Source organism: Lepus europaeus, chromosome 14 (assembly GCF_033115175.1).
Source record: "Lepus europaeus isolate LE1 chromosome 14, mLepTim1.pri, whole genome shotgun sequence".
Taxonomy (NCBI): Eukaryota; Metazoa; Chordata; class Mammalia; order Lagomorpha; family Leporidae; genus Lepus; species Lepus europaeus.
In genome coordinates this window covers 97,010,569-97,032,670 of record NC_084840.1, presented here as the reverse complement: position 1 = coordinate 97,032,670, position 22,102 = coordinate 97,010,569, and the positions used below count along the sequence as shown (strand labels likewise).

The 22,102-nt window shown below is 60.2% G+C and overlaps 2 protein-coding genes across 2 annotated transcripts in view; both read left to right on the top strand.

Annotated features, from left to right (window-relative positions):
* Nucleotides 1-7,918, top strand: part of CCNY (cyclin Y) — a 139,374-nt gene extending 131,456 nt beyond the window's left edge. Inside the window, exons 8-10 of the mRNA XM_062211190.1 lie at nucleotides 1,675-1,841; nucleotides 4,429-4,591; nucleotides 7,195-7,918. Coding sequence (XP_062067174.1) covers nucleotides 1,675-1,841; nucleotides 4,429-4,591; nucleotides 7,195-7,311 — 447 coding nt within the window. The 3' untranslated portion in view covers nucleotides 7,312-7,918. The remainder of the gene's footprint in view (nucleotides 1-1,674; nucleotides 1,842-4,428; nucleotides 4,592-7,194) is intronic.
* A 7,205-nt stretch (nucleotides 7,919-15,123) lies between these two features.
* GJD4 (gap junction protein delta 4) lies at nucleotides 15,124-21,003 on the top strand. Its single transcript, XM_062210829.1, has 3 exons — nucleotides 15,124-15,175; nucleotides 17,714-17,879; nucleotides 20,012-21,003. Exons 2-3 carry the CDS (start codon nucleotides 17,816-17,818, stop codon nucleotides 21,001-21,003), a joined length of 1,056 nt encoding a protein of 351 aa, XP_062066813.1. The 5' UTR covers nucleotides 15,124-15,175; nucleotides 17,714-17,815.
* Nucleotides 21,004-22,102: the final 1,099 nt, after the last annotated feature.

The following is a 22,102-nucleotide window of genomic DNA, read 5'->3' as shown; positions in this document are numbered from 1 at the left end:
TAGGGTCACCCTGGTGAGAGCCGGTCTGTGCGCTGGTGCTGGCCTGCCACGTGTCCCGGGGACGTGGGCAGTTTCCACTAGGGTCACCCTGGTGAGAGCCGGTCTGTGCGCTGGTGCTGGCCTGCCGCGTGTCCCGGGGACGCGGGCAGTTTCCTCTAGGGTCACCCTGGTGAGAGCCTTCCTGTCTGTGCGCTGGTGTTGGCCTGCCACGTGTCCCGGGGACGTGGGCAGTTTCCACTAGGGTCACCCTGGTGAGAGCCTTCCTGTCTGTGCGCTGGTGCTGGCCTGCCACGTGTCCCGGGGACGTGGGCAGTTTCCACTAGGGTCACCCTGGTGAGAGCCTTCCTGTCTGTGCGCTGGTGCTGGCCTGCCGCGTGCCCCGGGTACGCGGGCAGTTTCCTCTAGGGTCACCCTGGTGAGAGCCGGTCTGTGCGCTGGTGCTGGCCTGCCGCGTGCTCCGGGTACGCGGGCAGTTTCCTCTAGGGTCACCCTGGTGAGAGCCGGTCTGTGTGCTGGTGCTGGCCTGCCGCGTGTCCCGGGGACGCGGGCAGTTTCCTCTAGGGTCACCCTGGTGAGAGCCTTCCTGTCTGTGCGCTGGTGCTGGCCTGCCGCGTGCTCCGGGTACGCGGGCAGTTTCCTCTAGGGTCACCCTGGTGAGAGCCGGTCTGTGCGCTGGTGCTGGCCTGCCACGTGTCCCGGGGACGTGGGCAGTTTCCACTAGGGTCACCCTGGTGAGAGCCGGTCTGTGCGCTGGTGCTGGCCTGCCGCGTGTCCCGGGGACGCGGGCAGTTTCCTCTAGGGTCACCCTGGTGAGAGCCTTCCTGTCTGTGCGCTGGTGCTGGCCTGCCGCGTGCCCCGGGTACGCGGGCAGTTTCCTCTAGGGTCACCCTGGTGAGAGCCGGTCTGTGCGCTGGTGCTGGCCTGCCACGTGTCCCGGGGATGCGGGCAGTTTCCACTAGGGTCACCCTGGTGAGAGCCGGTCTGTGCGCTGGTGCTGGCCTGCCGCGTGTCCCGGGGACGCGGGCAGTTTCCTCTAGGGTCACCCTGGTGAGAGCCTTCCTGTCTGTGCGCTGGTGTTGGCCTGCCGCGTGCCCCGGGGACGCGGGAAGTTTCCTCTAGGGTCACCCTGGTGAGAGCCTTCCTGTCTGCACTGGTGCTGGCCTGCCACGTGCCCCGGTGTCATGGGCAGAGTTTCCTCTGGGGGTGCAGTGCGTGGATTATCCCCAAAGGGGGTGTCATGCCTGTCGAGATTTTTTAAAAAATATTTTATTTATATATTTGAGAGGAAGAGCCACAGAGAGAGGGAGAGACAGAGAGGTCTTCCCTCCGCTGGTTCACTCCCCAAATGGCTGGAGCTCAGCTGATCCAAAGCCTAGAGCCAGGAGCTGCTTGCGATTCTCCCACACGGGTGCAGGGACCCAAGCACCTGGGCCATCCTCCGTGTCCCCCAGGCCACCAGCTGGGAGCTGGATCTGAAGAGGAGCAGCCAGGATGTGAACTGGCGCCCATGTGGGATGCTGGCACGCAGGCAGAGGCTCAGCCCACAACAGCACAGCGCTGGCTGCTCCCAGTCATTTCTAAATCACTTAGAGGTGGGGCCGAGGGAGAGCCCTACCCTGGCGCGTGGGAGGAAGCACTGGGGTGGGTCAGCGGCGGCCTCGCCCCTCTCCCCAGGTGTACCTCGAGCGACTCCTGACATACGCGGAGATCGACATCTGCCCGGCCAACTGGAAGCGCATAGTCCTGGGGGCCATCCTGCTGGCCTCCAAGGTGTGGGACGACCAGGCCGTGTGGAACGTGGACTACTGCCAGATCCTGAAGGACATCACCGTGGAGGACATGTGGGTGTGGCCGGGGTGTGACCTGGGGACGTGGGTGTGGCCGGGGTGTGGCCTGGGGATGTGGGTGTGGTGGGGGACGTGGGTGTGGACTGGGGATGTAGGTGTGGCTGTGGAGGACATGTGGGTGTGGCTGGGGGTGTGCCCTGGGATGGGGGTGTGGCCGGGGGTTTGGCCTGGGGACATGGGTATAGTGGGGACGTGGGTGTGGCCTGGGGGATATGGGTGTGGCCTGGGGACCTGGGTGTGGCCTGGGACCTGGGTGTGGCCTGGCAGGTGTGGCCCGGGAGGTGTGGGTGTGGTGGGGGACATGGGTGTGGCTTGGGGGACATGGGTGTGGCGGGAGACATGGGTGTGGTGGGGGACGTGGGTGTGGTCTAGGGGACGTGGGTGTGGTGGAGAACATGTGGGTGTGGTCGTGGGTGTGGCCTGGGGATGTGGGTGGGGCCTGGGGGACGTGGGTGTGGTGGGGGTGTGGCTGTGGCTGTGGGTGTGGCCTGGGGGACGTGGGTGTGGCCCTGGAGGATGTGTGGGTGTGGCCATGGAGGACACGTGGGTGTGGCTCTGGAGGCCGCATGATTGTGGCTGGACACCCGTGGGCACAGGGTGGCCGTGGGGGACGCATGAGTGTGGCCGGACACCCCTGGGCACAAGGTGGCCATGGGGGACGCGTGAGTGTGGCCAGGCACCCGTGGGCACAGGGTGGCCGTGGGGGACACGTGAGTGTGGCCGGGGCATCCGTGGGCACAGGGTGGCCATGGAGGACGTATGAGTGTGGCCAGGCGCCCGTGGGCACAGGGTGGCTGTGGGGGATGCGTGAGTGTGGCCTGGTGCCTGTGGGCACAGGGTGGCCGTGGAGGACGCGTGAGTGTGGCCAGACACCCCTGGGCACAGGGTGGCCGTGGTAGACACGTGAGTGTGGCCGGGGCGCCCGTGGGCACAGGGTGGCCGTCTGCGATGGACAGCAGGCTCACCCTGTGGAGGAGATGCACTTGGTGTTGGACGTAGATGCCGCTCCCTTCAGCAGGGGCTGCTGTGCGGGCGGATGGCTGATGTGCAGCGGTGAGCTGTGGGGCAGGGGGCGCGAGGGCGGAGGGCGGTGCCATGACTGAGAGAACGCCTGCTGAGGCCAGCCGGAGACCCGCTCGTCTTTCTCACCGTGGCTGGTTCAGGAAGACGGAGACTCAGCTGCCTAGGGGTCGGGAAGGAGAGAGAGGAGAGGCACGTGGCGGATGGGGGCAGGGCGCTCTGCTCTGTGCCTTTTGTACTTACTCCACCCAGTCTTGTTAGCCAGAATGTCTACAGAACCCAACTTTCATAAATTCAGGATCAGTGCTTCATGTGTCAAGGAAACGCTTAGGAAGCCTCCCTCCAGCTGCCCGTGGCGCGGGCCGTGCTGACCTGAGTTTGCTCTGAGCAGCCCTGTGGCAGCCACACTAGTCACCTGCACGGCAGATGTGGCTGCTAAGCCCTGGACAGGGGCAGGAGCTCCAGAGGGGGGTGTCCACCCCCGTGGCGCCCACGGGAAAGCAGTGGCCGCGGAGGGTGACCGTCCCCCGACTGTCCATGAGGATGCTTTAACCGAAGTATTCATGTTTTCAGTTCGCCACTCTCTCCTTTAACATAGGTGAGAGGGTGAAAATAACACAGCGTGCACAATGCCAGGGGCTCAGTGCTGGCCGCTGGGGCTTTAAATGGCCAAGCTGCAAAGAACCAGTGCTGCGAGTATTTCTTACTTATTTCTTATTTCTCTTAGCCTCAGAGGAACGTTGTGTGTGTGTGTGTGTGTGTGTTTTGACCATTACCCACAAGGTGATGTTACTGTTCAAATTCCCCTTCGACAGATGAAAATGCCGGATCAGTTGGCTGGCAATGAGCAGAGCCAGGATTTTTTCCTGAAGTTAAATTGCTTCATTTATCTCATCTAACAAAAAGAACTATTCAAACAAAACAAAACAACACAACAAATAACACATCCGTGTCCACACAGAGAAGTTGGAAAACGTGGCCCAAGTCCATTGAGCAGAAATTAAACTTAACGTCAGTTACGTCTGGCTAGTGGTGTTTTTAGTACTTAGTGTCTGGTGGGCCAGTCCGCGCCTTCAGCGTTTACACATTGCAACGAAGCTGCATTTTCCTGTTTGGTACGTGATTTACTGCTGTGTTAAGTTTTATTAAGTTCTGGAAGACACAGCACAGTGTTGAGTGTAATGTTGAGCTGATGCAGCAGGCACTTCTGGAATGTGTTTTTGTTGTCGTGAATACATTTCTTATGCTCCCCTCATTTGGGTAATTATAAGAAATGTATTCGCGATAACAAACGCTGGGTTGAGCTCAGACACCATGAGGGTCCCAGCCCTGCCCCCTGCGCACTGTGCGTCTGCTGGGTGAGACTTCCCGTGAGGGTCCCAGCCAGTCAGACCTCTTCCTTCTGGACGCTGGCTCTGCCTCTCGAGCCACCTGGGGGCTGCACAGTGCTCTGGTCTCCAGCCAGCGCCGTGTTCGATCCGGAGGCCGCGGTGCTGTGGGCCCGGCGGCCAGCAGTCACCTGGGCGTGGCCGCTGAGCCGGAGCTCGCTCTCTCTCTGCAGGAACGAGCTGGAGCGACAGTTCCTGGAGCTGCTGCAGTTCAACATCAACGTTCCTTCCAGCGTCTACGCCAAGTATTACTTCGACCTGCGCTCCCTGGCCGAGGCCAACAACCTGAGCTTTCCCTTGGAGCCGCTGAGCCGGGAGAGGGCTCACAAGCTGGAGGTGAGGGCGCGGTCGGCGTCCCGTCACCGTGACAGCTCCCTCTGTGTGGTGGGTGCGCCCAGGTGGCAGCTGCTGGGTTAATTTCGTTACAATCTGCAGCAGCATCTTCCTGGTGCCTTCCTGGTGCCAGTTTTTATGAATACGCGTTCTGTTTTGAAGTCAAAGGTTTCCAAAGCCCCCATTCTCTACCTAGGTTTCTTATTATTATATTATTATTATTATTTATTTATTTATTTTTGACAGGCAGAGTGGACAGTGAGAGAGAGAGACAGAGAGAAAGGGCTTCCTTTTGCCGTTGGTTCACCCTCCAATGGCTGCCGTGGTAGGCGCGCTGCGGCCGGCGCACCGCGCTGATCCGATGGCAGGAGCCAGGTGCTTCTCCTGGTCTCCCATGGGGTGCAGGGCCCAAGCACTTGGGCCATCCTCCACTGCACTCCCGGGCCACAGCAGAGAGCTGGCCTGGAAGAGGGGCAGCTGGGACAGGAACTGCAGGAAAGTGTTTCCCAGCATGCTCCCTTCCATTGGTGAGAAACAGCTACCAGATCACCCACCAGTTGGGAGTCTGGGAAGATTTGACCCGGTTAGGGTTTTCTGTTTTCGAGATACTTCTCCATAGCCAGTTGGAGCAGGACCAGCTCCCGTGTCCTGGTCCGGCTCAGTGCCTGCGCTGTCCGCCGTCTGACTCGCGTGCGGAGCCCCTCCCTGTCTTCTCCAAGTTCTTCCCCTAAGGACAAGAGGCGGGGCCGCAGGAAGGGTCACTGGCGAGACCCCCTCTCCCGAAAGAGTGCTGGCCAGGTCTCCTCCCCCGGCCCGTCTGCTCTCACCCTATCCGGCCTTGAGGGCACGGGGGACAGCAGTCACGCCGCACACTGGGAGAGGCCCAGGGTCTCGTGCTGCCCTCCGTGTGTCCATCCCACGCACAGGGTCGGATGGGCAGGTGGTGTCCAGCGGCGTTAACAGCCGGGAACAAAACCAAGTCTGTAAGGTAGGGGAGCGGACTTGGTGTGGGTTACAGAATGAAGAAAGCACAGAGTCAAGGAGAATTTTACAGAGTGTGAGTGATGCGTCAGTCCCAAGAGGGAAGTTGGTAAAACCAGGGGGAAGAGGACGCGCAGAGCCCGGGCCCCAGGTCACACTGCAGTGAGCTCGCCGGCACTCAGCCGTCGCTCTGTAACCTTGCACCAGCCGTTGGAACAACAATGTCCACTCCCCAGTGTCTCTTTTTAAATTTATTTGAAAGAGTTGAGAGAGAGAGAGACCTTCCGTCTGGGGAGTGAGCCTGGTGTCCCACATGGGTGGCAGGCACCCAGGCACTTGGGCCGTCTTCTGCTGCTTTCCCGGGTGCATTAGCAGGGAGCTGGATCAGAAGTGGAGCAGCCGGGACTCGAGCTGGCGCCCATATGGGATGCCGGCCGTGCAGGCAGCGGCTTCATGGCTGTTGCAACGCTGGCCCAGTCTGCTGTTTTCAATGTGTTCAGGAGGAAGAGTGGGAAGTCCTCTCTCTGAAGAATTTGGCCCGAGACAAGGGTGAAGCAGGGTTGTGGTTTCCCAGTGAGCCTGCCCTCAGCCCACGCAGCCGTGGACTCCAGTTGCTCCTTCAGGGCTGAGGGCAGAGCTCCTGGCAGTCCCAGAGCCGGGCGGGAAAGCCGGCTGGCCAACCCAGCACACCGGCCGGTGTTCACTCCCGTAGGTCCTCCTTGGTGGGCTCCCCGGGCAAGGCTGCTCCCTGTCTTCTGAGGCCCACGCGCTCCCCCGTGTGCGGGAGCCCCATTGCCATCACGCTTCCTGGGGATTCTCCAGACCAGCCCCCCGGTTAGCACGCCCACGGGGCCGAATCAAACGGTAGAGGATGCTGTAGCTGTTCAGGTGGGAGGGAGGTCCGCGTGCTGGCTGCTGGGAAACTCCTTGGGGCGTGTCAGTGTGTCTGTGGCCGCATGACGAGGGCTGCCGTCACCACACAGAAGCGTCACCAATCAGACGCTCATGGTTTGTAAAGAAACAGCGGAGTCAGGAGGGTCGTTTCCCTGGAGAAAGGCAGCTCCGAGGCCTTTAGAACTCCATCTTCCCATCTAGGGGGAAACCGTGACCCCGTTATCGTGCCCCCGAGCCCTCTGCGTCTCGGGGCTCGCCCGCTGCCCTGTCTGGTCCTCGCTGGTGCAAAGGTCTCCTGGGTTCCTCCCCCGCGTGCTCCCACACTGTCCTCCATGCTGGAGGTGTTGGTCTGAAATGCGGACAGCCTGGGCAGCTGGCATGAGGACGGCGGGGACGGCCACCTCCGCCCGGCCTGGTAGCGCCGCTGTCTCCGTGCCCCTGCCTGCTGGGGGCACAGCCTGGCCCAGCACTCAGCACTGTCTGTGCCCTGGGGCTGGGAATTCCTGCTCTGCCGAGAGCCCCGATGCTCCTCCACCAAGTGCAGCCCTGGGTGCTGGTGCTGGCGCCTGTCCTAGGTCCTGAGGGGCAGGCCGCCGCTCCCCCAGTCCCCGGGTCCCCTGAGTGCACACAGTAAACCCAGCCCACCGTGCACCTTCCACGGCACTGCCGGGGACAGGCACCGTCCGGGAGGCCGGGCAGCGGCCCAGCTGAACCTCCCCTCTCGCCCGCAGGCCATCTCTCGCCTCTGCGAGGACAAGTACAAGGACCTGAGGAGAAGCACGCGGAAGCGGTCGGCGAGCGCGGACAACCTGACCCTGCCCAGGTGGTCCCCGGCCATCATCTCGTAACGGCGGCCGCCGGGGGCCGGCGTCCATCCCGCAGTCTCCTCCCGTCTGAGAAAAGACAAACTTGGGGTGGTTTTTGTTTCCTTTTTTTTCCCCTATCCTTTTCTTTTTTTTTTTTTTTAACTCATAGCTCCGTCAGGCCGCCTTCGCCTTGCGGGGAGGCAGGACTCGTGCGGTGGGCACCCTGTGTCACACTTTGCCCCGTCGGCATTGGCGTTGGCGTCGGCGTCAGCATGGGCAGTGCCTCCCGCGCCACGGGAACAGACTCTGACCCCGGAGGAGGAACCGAGGGAGAAGGGAAAGTGTTGGAGAGGCAGGGAAGACGGCCGGGGCGAGGCCGTGTCTTAGGGGCCTGGCCGGCCAGTAGTTGAGTCCAATGGAAGACGCAACAGTAGATAACAAAGATGGATGTGCATTGAACACAGGCGTGTGCCGTGGTCACGCGTGTGGACCCGTGTGTTCTGTGGGACTCCTCGCCTTCCCGCCCACCGCCGTTGTGGGCACGGTCTTCACTGGGGTTCGGTTTTTGGTCCCACAGAGCAGAGAATATAGTTTGTACCCACCATGGCACAGACATCCAAATAAATAGTACTGGTTGTTGCTCTCTGCACCTTTTTGCAAGCTGTCTTCTGAGTTCCGTTCTCCCACGTGGGTGTGCTCGTCCCGTCTCTGTACCCCGTGCTGTGTACGGTTTCTCGTCAGCAGTGGCAGCGTTAACTTGACCGAAGTGATGAACCGGAGCTCTCCCTCTCTCCGTGTTCCTCACCCCAAGAACATTCTAGATCACGTGGGTGCTTGTGCCTTCCAGTTTTCTTGCAGTCTTTTTTATTTTTTTCCCTCTTCTCCCCGCTCTGACCTGACGTTGCAGTCTGAGAAAGCGGTCAGAGCCCGTGGGCCGCAGGGGGCAGCGTGCCCGCCTCCCGGGCGTCCTGCAGCCAAGCGTGCTGGCCCGAAGTGACGGGCGCGCCCCGCCCCACCCCGCTCTGCCCATCCTTCCACATCCATTGTCTGAAGCAATATTCTTCCCAATTTTTATATGTTTACTTTAAATCAAAGTCAGTCTATTTGTATAAAGTTTTTTTAAAAACTTCAAATTAAAAAAAAAAAAAGGTGGGTGGGTATTCCAGTGGGGAGATTACCAAATGGAAAAATGTTACTATTTACTGAGGTATTTTTCACAGAGTGGTTGAATAAAAAAACGAAAACAAAAACAAAAAAAACTCCACTTGCATTTTCATCGTGGGTGCTTCGAGAAGCTGTACAGAACCCAAGCCGGGACGGATTGAGCCTCCTGAGTGATGGCCAGAGCCTGCCCACGTGACTGCACGTGCTCTGAGCTCATGGGACACAGGCCGCGGAGGGTGCCTCCTCCCTGGGAGGCTGGAGCCGGGGCGTCCCCTGTGTCCGGCTGGAGCCCCCTGCACTCACGCACCTGCTCGCGGAGCCCCCAGTGCAGGCCCGGCCCCTGTGGAGTCGGTGCTGGGCGTGGCCGGAAAGTTCCGTCAGGTTCTCCTGGCCCCGGCCTCGAGCCATAACAAGCAGAGCACGCAGGGATCTGGCCCTGGCGCAGTGTGGACGCCAGGCTCTGTGTGGGCAGCACCGTCAGCGCCTCCCTCCAAGTCAGAGGTGAACTGGGAACCCTAAGTAGAGATCTCGCCGTGTCGGAATCCTGCGTGTTCCCCGACCTGTGGAGCTCACAGAGGGACGTATGTACTTAGCTGAATCCAAATACCTCTCAACGCGAATCGGTTCCTCTCTCGTGAAGTTTCTCATTTTACCCGTCCATCCTAGGAGAAGGGGGCCTGCCGCCTTCATAGCAGAAACCTTATTTTTTAATCCCTTTTGTTCGGATGAGAGATCTGAAATCTGAATTCTGTAAATATTTCGATGCATCCGCTATTATTTTGTGGAGTTTATTAAACGACTTAAAAACGTCGTATAGTCTATTTATTGTATGTACATACGGTCCGACACCTGAAACTTAAAGTGGATTCCGTAAAGCCTGGCTCAGTCTCGTTCGGGCTGTTGGATGTTGTCTTCGCCTTGTGCACTGGACTCTACCTCTGTACAGGAAAACTCCCCGTGTTCGTTCGATAGTATGGCTCTGTATTAACTGCTTATGTTTCTTGCGCGAGGGGTTTTTAAGACTCCGCCGGAAGCTTAGAGTTTAGTTTTGCTTTTCCAGTTTGCATCACCTGACAACATAGGTAGTCTAGCTTCTTTTTTTTTTTAGATAGTGACGACAATTCTGTTTCTCTAATTTGTTCTGAGTTTGCCAAACAAACAGCAGCAGAGCAGTGCGGAGGCCGCCGGTGGCCGGCAGTGGCAAGGGGCTTGCCCTGCAGGAGCTGGCGGCCCCGGGGAGGGTGTGGGCGGAGAGGTCTCGCGTCAGGGAAGGAGGAGACGACCACACCGTCTGCCTTGCTCATTTCAGATGTGACTCAGCAGATGAAAATCACTGCGACGACACGTTTCCCTGATGAGTTTTTGTTGCTGTGTTTTTTGTTTTTTTTCCTAACTGGCAAGAGGACCAGAGGTCAGGGGCGTGGGGGCCGGGTGAGCCCGATGCCGCGGCGTGGCGTGGCGTGCTCGGGCGCCTGCCCTGTGCCTCGGGCTCCCCTGCCGCCTCCTCCAGGCCCTTGGCAGTGGTGTTCCCGTTGAGGGTGTCCCGTGGTCTCAGCAGAGCTGCGAAGCGGAATTTGGGGACGGAGCGATTTTGACTTCCCTGCTGCTCTTGGTAACCTCTCACCTGGGGCCATATTTTACAGCTTTGAATTTTTAATGAAATACGATTCTGGGTTCATTGTGGGTGTTTATTAAGTGTTAAATAAACAAATACACAGAACAAGTAGTGTCTGCCTTCCTGTTGCATTTTTTGAGTTTACGATATTGAGATTGTCCCAGAGAAGCCGTCCACCCTCAGCAGCGGTAGGTGCTGGTTAATTGTAAAATACAGACCTTTTTAAAAATTTACTTATTTGAAAGAGTTACAAAGAGAGATCTTCTACCCACTGGTTCACTCCCCAAACGGCCACAACCACCAGGGCGGGGTTCCCACCTAGGTGCAGGGGCCCAAACACTTGGGCCACCTGCTGGTCCCCCCCAGGCACATCAGCAGGGAGCTGGATCAGAACTGGCACAGCCAGGACTCTGAACTGGCACTCTGATGTGAGATCTGGTGTCGCAGGCGACAGCTTAGCCTCCTGTGTCAACACCTGCTCACCCGAGCTCTCGAGCCTGGAACCAGAGTACGTCCTCCCCCAACCTCCACTGCCGCCGCCAGGTGCCCCACAGGCCCCGCGAGAGGTGGGGACGCTGCCTGCGAGGGCCTGACCGCGTCAGCAGGTGGCCCCCCGGCTTCTAGGTTCCCCTACTGCCTTGCGAGCCTGCGCCCGTGGGAGGGTCTGTCCGGCACCCGCACGTGTCCGCAGCGATCCGTGAGAGGTGAACTCAGGTGTGGCTTGTGGACTTCATTCCCTTTCCGAACTGGTGCGATTTTTAATGTGAGCGAAGAGTGGCGGTGTGAAGTGAGTGGTTCTGGACAGAAATACTGAAGATAGCTAGGCGTTAGCCTGCTGTTGGGTAACCGGGATATTGGCCCGGGGAGTGATGGAGCCTTGGGTTTCTGTCAGCCCACAGCTGTGATGCTGGGCAAAGCACTGCTCCACGCGACGCTCGGCGTCAGAGGTCACTGCCAGCTGCTTGTGCCGCCCATTTGTCCTGAGCACACCCTGCCTGGCCGTTCGCGTGTCGATTGCCCCCGTGTGCGTGCACGATGGCAGGACCTAGGGAGAGATGCCTGCAGGGCGCCCGAGCCCCCTGCTGAAGACGGCCTGCGTGGGTAGCTGCGTGGGGCCCTGTGCCCTGATGGCCGCCGAGCACGTGACTCTCCCAGGCCTGGTGCCGCAGTTCTGGTCCATGTGAGTAGTGGGCTCTGCCCCCTGGGGAGCCTGCCCTGGGAAGGCTGCGCCCTGTGGCTGGCCCCTGCCGTCCTCAGCCCCACAGATGGCAGCCTTGGAGGAGGACTTTGCCGCTGCTCTGTGGATGGACGACCCAGCAGGCTCCCGCCCCCCTCTCTGTGTCCTGCTCTCCGGCTCTCCACAGGACTCGCCTTTGAGGGGCACCGGAGGAAGTGGGGTCTAGACGCTCATTGGAGGGCCAGCGGGTCAGGATGGTGATGGCGAGGCCTGGGCGCCAGGATGCGAGGGCTGATGGCCGCTGGCCGGGTCTCGAGGCTCCTGTGCCTTCCGTGTCACCTCGTCTTGGAGCCGTGTGCTCCAGCGCCGTGCCTCAGCTGTCCTGGAAGTGACTGGGGGGTTCCAGGAGCAGTCCTGAGACCACAAAGGACAGCAGACCGCACCCCTGCAGGCTCCGGGGGCAATAGGCGCAGGATCTGGAGAGGGAGGCGATGAAGCAAGCCGGCGTCCCACAGGTGGCACGGTGCCCTGCAGTAGCCACCTGCCCCAAGTGGCACCCTCGTAAGTATAAGCAAAACCAGCAACAAAACTCCGTTCTAGAATGTTTGCTAGAGGCTGTGCGTTCACTTGTGAGCGGTGAGTTCTAGCGAAGGTTTCAGCTGACCCAGTGATGTCCACAAATACTGGTTGGGATCCACCTGATGGACCCCCCAGGTCTCAGCTTTCCTGGGGATGCTCCTGTGGGCATGTGGCTGGTCCGCCAGCAGGCAGGTGGCTGCTTCCAGCTGCACAGGTGTCCTGGAGGAGACTGGGCGTCCACTGAGGGTGGACGGGTTCTCTGGGACAATCTGGGACAATGCCAGCTCTTCACTTCCCTAACCGGATTATCCGAGAGGAGCTGCAGGGGTAGGAAAACGTTTGTTTCACCTTCTGCTTCGGAAGTTGCAGTTCTAGGTCCGGTGGCCCTGCTAGCATCTGGTGGAGGCCGGTGAAGAGGGGCAGTCACACGGTGAGCCGGGACAGGAGAGAGAAGCTGGGCTGAGCTCAGCCCGAGTAACCGACTCTCACCAGATCCGCCTTCCAAGGGTGCGCCCCCGTGACCTAAGACCGCCCACCTCTCACAGCCAAGGTTAGATCAAGTCCCCACTGTAATCCATCAGCCCTTATCGTAAGACTTCAGAGTTTGAACGCCTGCATGAAGAACGGCGTTGTGGTGCAGGGGGGTTGCCTGGCTGGTGTGGCTATGTGGGGAGTGAACCACTGTATGGAAGATTCTCTCTCTGCCCTTCCTTGGGGAGCCAGGTTCTGTTCAGTCTGTAACAGGTGATGAGACAGTAGCCAGGAGGTGCAGCCTTGGGGCAGAGCGGAGATAAAGGAGGAGAGGGAGAGGAGCCAGGAGCCTCCTCCGGGGCTCCCAGGTGGGTGCAGGGGCCCAAGCACTTGGGCCATCTTCTACTGCTTTTCCAGGGGCATTCGCAAGGAGCTGGATGGGAAGTGGAGCAGCTGGGACTCGAACCGGCGCCCATATGGGATGCTAGCGCTGCAGACAACGGCTTAGCCCTCTGTGCCACAGCGCCAGCCCCTCACAAAACTTTTTGCCCTTGTCCTTTAGCTCATCTTGAGGTTACTTAGAATCTGTGTAAACTGCTGTCCGTGTTTGGGGAGAAATGCCAGGGAACGGTCTGCACCAGGTGTGTGTGGTTGGGGGCTGACGGCACCGGTGCAGGCCTTGAGGATGGGGTGGAACCTGGAGCAAACCCCACAGGAGCAGAGAGCAGAAGGAGGTGACCAGAGGCTGGGGAAGCCGGGGGCCGAGGCGGGAGGTGGCAGGGAGAAGCCGTGCTGAGCGCTGCAGGTGCAGGGCGCCACGCACAGTGAGCACGCACAGTGTAGGGCAGAGCTGCCCGAAGAGGAGCTCTCCAGTGCTGCGGAGCGTGACGTGACGTGTGTGTCCACGTGGCTGCTCTGGTCACTGGGCAGTGTGCCCTGTGGGCAGCTAGGATCTCATTTAGAAAGGAAGGAGGCAGGGCCATGGTGACGCCCATCCCCCAGCCAAAGACCGGGCCAGGCTGGAGGTCTGGCGGCTCCTGGCGCCCGGCGTCTCCCGGGGCCCCAGGCCCACAGCCCTCTCAGGACACAGCGCCAGCTGCAGCGCCGGCTCAGCGGCCAGGCGATGCTCCTCATAGCCATGGTTCTGCTATTTTTGTGCCTGCCAAGTATAGAAGCCACGCAGCTGGTGGGTCTGGCCCGCTCGCGGGATCCCACATGGATCCGGGCGCTGCTACTAAAGATGCGCTGCTGGGCCCCCAAGTAGCAGCCCCTTCCTGCAGCTCGGCTGAAGAACTTTCTAGAACCTGGGATTGGGGGTTTCCCACAGAGGCGCCCCCTCCCCCCGTGGCTCCTGCGTGCTGGCAGCTTTGTGTTTTAACAGCCCACGGCCCTGCCCATCCCGTGACGTCTCCAATGTCTCGGCGTGGACAGACCTCCCACAATCAAGTCATCCCCTGCTGGCTTTCCCTGGCCATGTCCACGGTGGTGCCTGTCTCGCCGTCTCCCCTGCCACTCGCCGTACAAGCCACAGTGACTGTCCTAGATGGAGTGGTATTCAGAGTGGGTCTCACAGCGAGCCGGGCTGTGTGTTAGGAGCTCCATCTGCCCACAGAGATTTGGGAAGTTTGACAACGAACGTGCACCAGGGCAATACGAACACCAGGAGAGCAAGGTGGGTCTGCTGGAGCCGCAGAGGTGGAATTCCTGGTGGGGTCGCAGCTGGAGAGGACGGGCGTGTTACCTGTGTGCAGAGCCCGTCTCAGTGAGGACGATGTTTGTGAACGCACCTAGCAATACAGCATCCGCTGTGAGCCTCCTAGGGCTCACCTGTATCTTTTTATTGCAGGTTTTTGGGGGGTACGTTCTGCTCCTCCGATATCGATGCGGCGACTACTTAACAAATCCAGGGAGTCGGCATTTCCCTCTCCTTGAACTTCTACTTGGGATTAACACACCAGTAAGGAATACGTACAAAGAACTCATGGGAAATGTGTAGTGTGACCAGATAGATGCACAATGTTCCAAATGTTTGCACCAAAACAGACATCTGTTAATTCCATTTGTTTCGCGAGATTTTTGAAGTTCTCTTGTGTCCTGGGCTAGCTGCGATGTGATGAACTGAACCACCTGTGACGCCGGCATCCACCGGGGGCACCAGTTCAGGTTGCCACTGCTCTGCTTCTAGTCCAGCTCCCTGCCGATGGCCTGGGAGAGCCGTGGAAGAGGCCCAGGTGCTTGGGACCCTGCACCCACGTCGGGGACCAGAGAGAGTCCCAGCCTCCCAGCTTGCGCCTGGCCCAGCCAGGCCATTGCAGCCATCTGAGAAGTGAACCCGTGGGTGGGGGACCTCTCTCTGTGTGTCTGTGATTCTGTCTTTGCAGAACTGCCAGTGAGTGACCCTCGGAGGCAGTGAGTGGCACAGAGCGGAGGCTGACCGTGCCCACGTCCAGGGGTGACAGTTTCCCGGAAAAGGCTCGGCCAAAGATGACCTCTGCTCTGTCCCGGTGTTCATGTTCTGGCCAGAGTCAGGGTCACTTTCGCTGGTGGTGAGCTCACTCGTCTGGAAGGTGATTGGCTGGACTGCTTTGTTAGATTTGCATATGCAGATGAGCATTCTCAGCTCAAGTCAGATCACGGAGCTATTCCTTAAAAAAACACACAGCAAAAACAGATGTTGTCATGTCCGAGCGCCCCAGGAAGTCAGCTCTGTGTTCCTAAGCCCTGTGTCACTTGGAGCAGGGGAGGAAAACTGTGTCTCGGGGTTGGCTGGATGACCGGCCCCACGCTCTGCAGGGACAGCCAGCCCAGGACTCTGCCACCTGCCCCTCCCTCCATATCCCGCAGGTTCCGCTGGTCTGCGAGGGGACTGCACACAGCTGGCGCACGAGTGGACGGCAAAGGTGAGTTCCTTCCGGTGCCTCGGTGTTAGACCCATGCGCATTCTCCGTGAACTCTGCACAGACCCGGTGTAGGTGCCCTCCCTCCCCCCCTCCCCCCACTGGGTCTTCTCAGGAGACCCAGTTGGCTTCCTCCCCTGAGGTCGCACTGTCACATCCCAGAGCCGGCTCCCTGGGGAGCTCCGAGGCCTGGAATCCTCCAACGCTCTTTGTAGACCAGGGCAAGTCTTGGCCAGCGCACAAAAGGCAACAGGGAAGTGGGCTGGGGGGGTTGGGGGCGATGTGGGGAGCGTCTGCAGCTGGGGTTCCCCCTCGCCCCGGAGCTGCTCCGGCTGTGTCGCTTCCCAACTCACCTTCCCTTGGCCTCGGCCTCGGCCTCCCAGCTCTCCAGGCCAGCCCTACCCTTAACTCAGTAGTCGCAAGTTCACCTGCTCTCACAGTCCCTGGGGAGTCCCGAGGCCTGTTCCCAGCCCAGGCCCTACAAGGGCAGGCTCTGCCCCCTGCCGCAGCTCCCACAGGTCAGCCAGCACTTTGCTCGGTGCCATGTGTCTCCCTGGTGGTTTGGCCATAACTTGTGTATTGATTATTATCGTTTATAACATAGTGTTTATTAATGTCAGTACATATTAAACAATATGTTGACATGAAGTGTCTCTAAACAGAAACACACATAAAGCAAAGGGAGGTGCTGACCGATGGACAGAAATGTGCCCGGGGCCTCGCAGGAACCCAACCCTGCGTTTCCCTAGGGAGCCCTGGTGTCCAGGAACTCAGGGCTGGAGCTCACTGCACTGGCCGTGGTCATCGGTCTCTGAGAGCCGCTTACAGGCCAGCGAATGGCCAGGACGTTGATTAAATCAGCAATTAGGTGTGGTCCCCCCGGCCCAGAGGCGGTGCCAGTGAGCCCCGCATGGTTTGCCGCCGTCACTAGGTTGAGAGAGCTGAAGCCGGGCTGGTGCCGAGAGGCTCCGTTCTCCTCTCTCCAGCTTTCGCTGGATGAACTGCCTGGTGGGCACCTTGCGCAGCTCCCCCACGGCTCTGCCCTGACTCGGCGTCCTCCCCACGGCCCAGAGCTCAGGGCTGTCCCAGGTCCTCCATCTGCTCCACAGACCGAAAGCTCCCCGCCTGAGCTGGGAGAACAGTTGTGGTGGCTAATTTTAGCCGTCAGCCTGGCTGGCCCGAGGAATGCCTAGAAACCCAAAGGCTGCTATTCCGGGTGTGCCTGTGAGATGGCCAGGCGGGGGCCCGCCGTGTGGCTGGGGGTCCCAGGAGGCCACACGCAGAAGCTGGGACAGGCTGGACTCCCAACTTGCACAGCCATCATAGCCAAGACCCCTCCTGGCCCCCGCCCACCCCCAGCTTCCCTGGCTCTGAGGCCTGGGCTTGGACTGAGCCAGGCTCCCGGCACCCCAGGGGCCCCACGCCTGCAGACGGGCTGCCGCGGGACTTCCCTGCGGCCGTGTACCTGTGCACGTAGCCCATCGGTTCTCTGTCTGCGGGATGCGGGAGCGTTATGACGGCCACGACCCCCTGCCTCCTGTCTCCACCTTGCTGCTGGTAGCCATCGAGGATAAATGTCTCTGAGTAGGACAGAGCAACAGAGACCAAGACAACGGGGGGCTGGGATGGACTTGGGGAGACAGCCGCGGGACAGGGCAGGGGCAGGAGGGCGGAGGGAGGGGCGGGGCGGGGAGCCGGGGTGGGAGGGTCCCGTCACTGGGCTGCAGCTGGTGAAATACACACACCTCCCTTTTATAGCTTGGCTGATGGGACACGGAGGGGAGACTCACACCTGTGACCCACTTAGAGCCCAGCCGTTCTGAGTCACTCCACATGGGGGACACACGTCAGCATTTGCCTTCTCGGTGCTTCCGTTTCTGTCTCTCCTTTTTTTTTTTTTTAAATATGTATTTGAAAGGCAGAATTACATAGACAGGGAGACGGACAGACGTTCCAATTGCGACTCACTCCCTAAATGGGCGCAACAGCCAGGGCACCCTGGAGAAATCCCGCAGGCGTGAGCTGCGTGCCCGCCACGTGCCTGGCGCCCTCGCTAACATCGTAATGCTGAGTGGCACAGCGTGCAGGATGAGGCCTTCGGGACAGAGTACGTGACCACAGGGCTTGGCCGTGGTGTCACCACCCTCCCGCCCCCCAGGGAGCGGCTCAGCAGGGTGGATGAGCAAGGAGGGGTCCCCACTGGGGAGGTGCAGCCGTGGCCACCCGAGCGATGCTCCCCAGGGGAGACAGCCATAAGCAGGGCCGTGCAAATGTTCTCGGGATGCCACATGGAGTTGGCCTTCTCGGGCTAAAAGGAGCTTCTTCGGCTATATCCAGGAGCTCCCGGCTGTTCGGCTGGAGACATTTGAGCAGCACTGCCGGGGCCTGGAATAGCCCCCAGGGTAAGAATAGCCCATGGCCAGAGACGGCGCCTGCTGTCCGGGGGCTCTGCAGTTGTCCGAAGGCCTTGGCCCCCAGGCAAACGGCTCAGGGCTTCAGCTCCTGGCTCCTGGGCCTGAAACCTCCCCTTCCCACCTCCAGATCCCTCCTTGGAGCCTCGGTGAGGAAAACACCGTCATTCCTGCACAGCTGGCCTGCTGTCCCGGGAGGAGACAGCTCAGCGGCGTCTCCAGCGGCCTGGACATGGAAAGTGTGGACTGGCTGGGGTTCCTCCTTGTCACGCTGGACTGCAATGTGACCATGCTGGGTGAGTCTCCGCGCCCGTCCTGGCTCTGCCTCCCCACGGCACTCGGATCCGACCTCTCCGAAGCCCCCAGCCCTGTCCCGGTTTTTCCGTAACCTTTCTGACACACCCCCGAGCCTGGCTGGCTGGTTCCTGGCTTTCTCTGACCTCCGCAGAATTTATCCCAATCACCTTGTGCACAATGCCCACATGGCTTCAGCACCCGGTGTGATGATTCTTTGAGATCTGTGTCTCTCCTCTCTGCCCCACCACAGAGCGGAGAAGTCGCGAGTTACTTTGGCGTGGTCTCCAGGTCCTTCCCCAAGAAGTGACCCCTGGCGTACAGCAGGGGCCTGAGTGCCACTTTGGTTCCCTCGCTTGGTCTCGTTAATTCCTGACGTGGTGAGGAGAGGCAGCCCCCATGAATTCAGAGCAGCCTAGGACGGGGATTTTCTGCTGAGCTATCAAAAAGCTGAATGTTCTTAAAGAAATTCCATTTCAGGGAGTGTAGACTTGCATCCGTCCGAAGCCCTGCCGTTAGGGCCCTGGTGAAAGCCGCAGCTCACAGGGGCTGGTGCGTGGGCACGGGGACACCCTGGCCTCCCCCAGGGCCTGTGCTCCTAAGAAGGGGGCGACGCGACTGAGGTCATCAGTCTGTGCAGACGGTGGGCCGGGTGGGGACGCCAGCAGCCCCTGCATGTCCGGTGTAAGTCCTGGGCACTGTGTGCTTCCGGATCAGCTCTGCTTTTTAAAAATGCATTTATTTGAAAGGCAGAGGGACAGAGAGAGGAGGGACAGAGGGAGGGAGGTCCTCTACCCGCTGGTTCACTCCGCAGCCGACGGCAGCGCCATGACAACCTCAGAGTCGGGTGGATACGCAGGTGCACCCCAGCTCCTGGCTCGTGCCGAGGGCTCCATGGACGTTTGTCAGACCAGCTGGCCAGCTGGTGACGCTGCTGCCACTGGGCACGAGGGCCCTCAGAAGCTCGTGGGACATGGAATTAGAGGAGAGGGTCATTGTGGCGCCCAAAAGAATTGAAATCCATGCCTAGGAGGAGTCTTTAAAAATGTCTCGGAAAAGCTGCGTCACGAAGACTGTGCATAGATTTCTGTCTCTTTTCCGCATCAAATACACTTAGCTTTCGATTCCTTTTCCCACAAACTTTTTCTATTGACTTTGAAAAAAAGAATGTCTCTTTTTTAAAAAAAAAGATTTATTTATTTGAAAGGCAGAGTGTCAGAGAAGGACGTGCAGAAACACATTCTGGGGTGGGGGAGGGAGCGAAAGAGGGCTTGCACCCTCTGGCTCACTTGGCAAGTGCCCACAACAGCCAGGGCTGGGCCAGGCTGAAGTCAAGAGCCTGGAACTCCATCCCGGTCTGCCCTGCAATTGGCAGGGACCCAGGGACTTGAGCCATCACGGGCCTCCCAGGCAAGAAGTTGATTTGGGAGGGGGGCAGTGCTGTGGCGCTGGTTCGAGTCCCGGCTGCTCCACTTCCAATCCAGCTCCCTATTGCCTGGGGACAGCAGCCACAGATGGTCAAAGTCCTTGGGCCCCTGCACTCATGTGGGAGACCTGGAAGAAGCTCCTGGCTCCTGCCTTGGCCTGGCCCAGCCCTAGTCATTGCCATCATTTGGGGAGTGAACCAGAGTGTAGAAGATTTCCCTCTTTCTGTCTCTCCTCTCTCAGTAACTCTGCTTTTCAAATAAACATCTTAAAAAAAAAAGCTGCCCAGGACTTAATCTGGACACTCAGGGGATGATGGGATGCAGGTGCCCCAAGTGCTGGCCTAACCACTGTGCCACAATGCACACTCTAAAATGTATTTCTTTAGAATGTATTTATTTGACAGCGAGGGAGAGAGACTTCTCAACCAGTGGTTCTCGCTCCAGATGCCCCGAACAGCCAGGGCTGGGCGGGCTGAAGCCGGGAGCCAGGAGCTCCATCCAGGTCTCCCATGTGGATAAAGGGGCCCAAGGACTTGGGCCATCTTCTGCTGCTTTCCAGGGTGCATGTGAGCAGGGTGGGACGCCTTAGCCCAGGGACTCCTGCCTGACCCATCCCTACCCGTGGGCTGCTGGGGTCTCCAGCTTTGGTCCCCCCAGCCTGCAGGGGAAGGGCACCTCTGTGGGGGTGACGCGGGCCTCTCTCCTAGGGAAGGTCTGGCTCCTGCTCACCGTGCTGCTGAGGCTGGCGGTGCTCGCCCTGGCGGCGCTCCCCGTCTACCAGGACGAGCAGGAGCGGTTCGTCTGCAACACTCTGCAGCCGGGTTGTGCCAACGTCTGCTACGACGCCTTCTCGCCCGTGTCCCCCGTGCGCTTCTGGGTGCTGCACAGCGCCGCCGTGCTCCTGCCCTACGCCGCCTTCACTGTCCACGTGCTGCACAGGGCGGCCCGGCTGGCTGCCCACCGGCTCTGCGGGGAACGCCGCCCCCAGCGCCTGCCCGACTTCTCCTGGAGCTACACTGTGCACCTGTGTCTCCGGACCCTGCTGGAGGCGGCCTTTGGGGCCTCCCACTACCTCCTCTTTGGGTTCCTGGTCCCGGCGAGGTTCTCCTGCAGCCACGCCCCCTGCCCCGGCGTGGTGGACTGCTACGTGTCCCGGCCCACGGAGAAGTCCCTGGTGACGCTGTTCATGTGGGCGGTCGGTGCGTTGTCCCTCATCCTTGGGGTCCTTGACTTGATCTTTAGCCTGCGGGCCCGGACCAGGCCAGCAGCCAAGGGCCCCTCCGTCATGGAGCAGTATGGCCATGCTGGGAGCCCAGAGGATGTGGATGGTGGGTGGCAGGGAGAGGGGGTGCCCACGCGCCCTGTCCTGTGGCCCCGAGGCGAGGGTGCCGCCAGCCCCAGTGGCACATTCCGTGGGTCCGGGCGCTTGGAGCTTCCAGATGAAGATGGGAGTGAGGGGATGGCCTCAATCAGTGACCAGCTGGCCGGGGCGTGCAGAGAGCCAGTGGGCAGCCCTCTCAGGGAGGCCCCCATGGACCCCAGTGGCTCAGGCCCCACTGGGGTGGTGGAGCAGCCCTCCCCGGGGCCTCGGGGCCGCCTGGCCGCACACCGCTCCTGCAGTCGGCTCCAGCCGCCTGCCCGGCCAGCCAGCTCAAGCAGTGCCCCCCACCTGAGAGCCAAAAGGTCCGAGTGGGTGTGAAGGGGCCGCTGCCCCGGGCGAGGGGGCCGCCCAGCAGGTGCACAGCGGCCCATCACTAAGCCACGCTCCAAGGGAGCAGCATTGGCAAGAAGCCAGCCAGCCAGCCTGGGACAGGCGACCCTGAGAGACTCGGCTCAGACTTGTTTGGACAGCCCTGTTCCTAAAGGCACCAGCATTGAGACACCCACGCCGAGCGACAGCCGTGAGTGGGACCGTGCGTTGCCTCACTCCTCACCGCCCTGCGCTCTCCGTGGTTCCTGGTGGGTGGGTGGTTTTGAGACGAGTGTTTGTCTTTCAGAGGCATCTGTGATGCACGGGGACATTAATAACTTCTCCAGCGCTCCTAATAAAGCAAAGGCCGACGGCATCTGACCCCACGCTGGCCGCTCTGCTGAGTGGTCGCTGAAATGGCACTGCTGGGAGACACCGGGCTTTGCAGGGGCATCGCGTGTTGCCATCGGTGGGAGCAGAGTTCCCCGGGCGAGGGGAGCCCCGGCCCATGGTCCCCCATGAGTCTGCTGATGGTCGCCCTGACCAGGGAGCGCCTGGCTGTGGGTCAGTGTCCCTAGGTTTGTCACGAGGTTTTCAGTCCTGGCGTTGCAGCCTGAGCCCTCCTGTCCCCGTGGCGCAGGGGGGATGTTGTGGGTGCCGTGGCACACGCAGTCATGAGCTTCCTGTGTGGACACAAAGAGCAGACGCTGCCCCTGGCTCGGGACAGGGTTCACAGAAGACATCTTTGCATTTCCCTGTGCCTTGTGGTTTCATCTAAGTGCTGCCGAGTTCAAGTGCAGGAGCGCACGCTGCAGCACAGAGAGCTGTGTGAGGGCTGCAGGCCCAGTGCCGGCTGCTCCACCTCCGATCCAGCGCCTGCTGATGGCCTGGGAAAGCAGTGGAGGATGGGCCAAGTGCTTGAGCCCCTGCACCCGCGTGGGAGACCTGGAGGAGGCTCCTGGCTCCTGGCTCTGGCCTGGCCCAGCCGTCATCTGGGGAGTGAGCTGGCAGGTGGAGGATCTCCCGCTCTCTGTTTCTCTCTGTAACTCCACCTTGCAGATAAATAAATTGATCTTAAAAATAAAGACATGTTGGCTGGTGCCGCAGC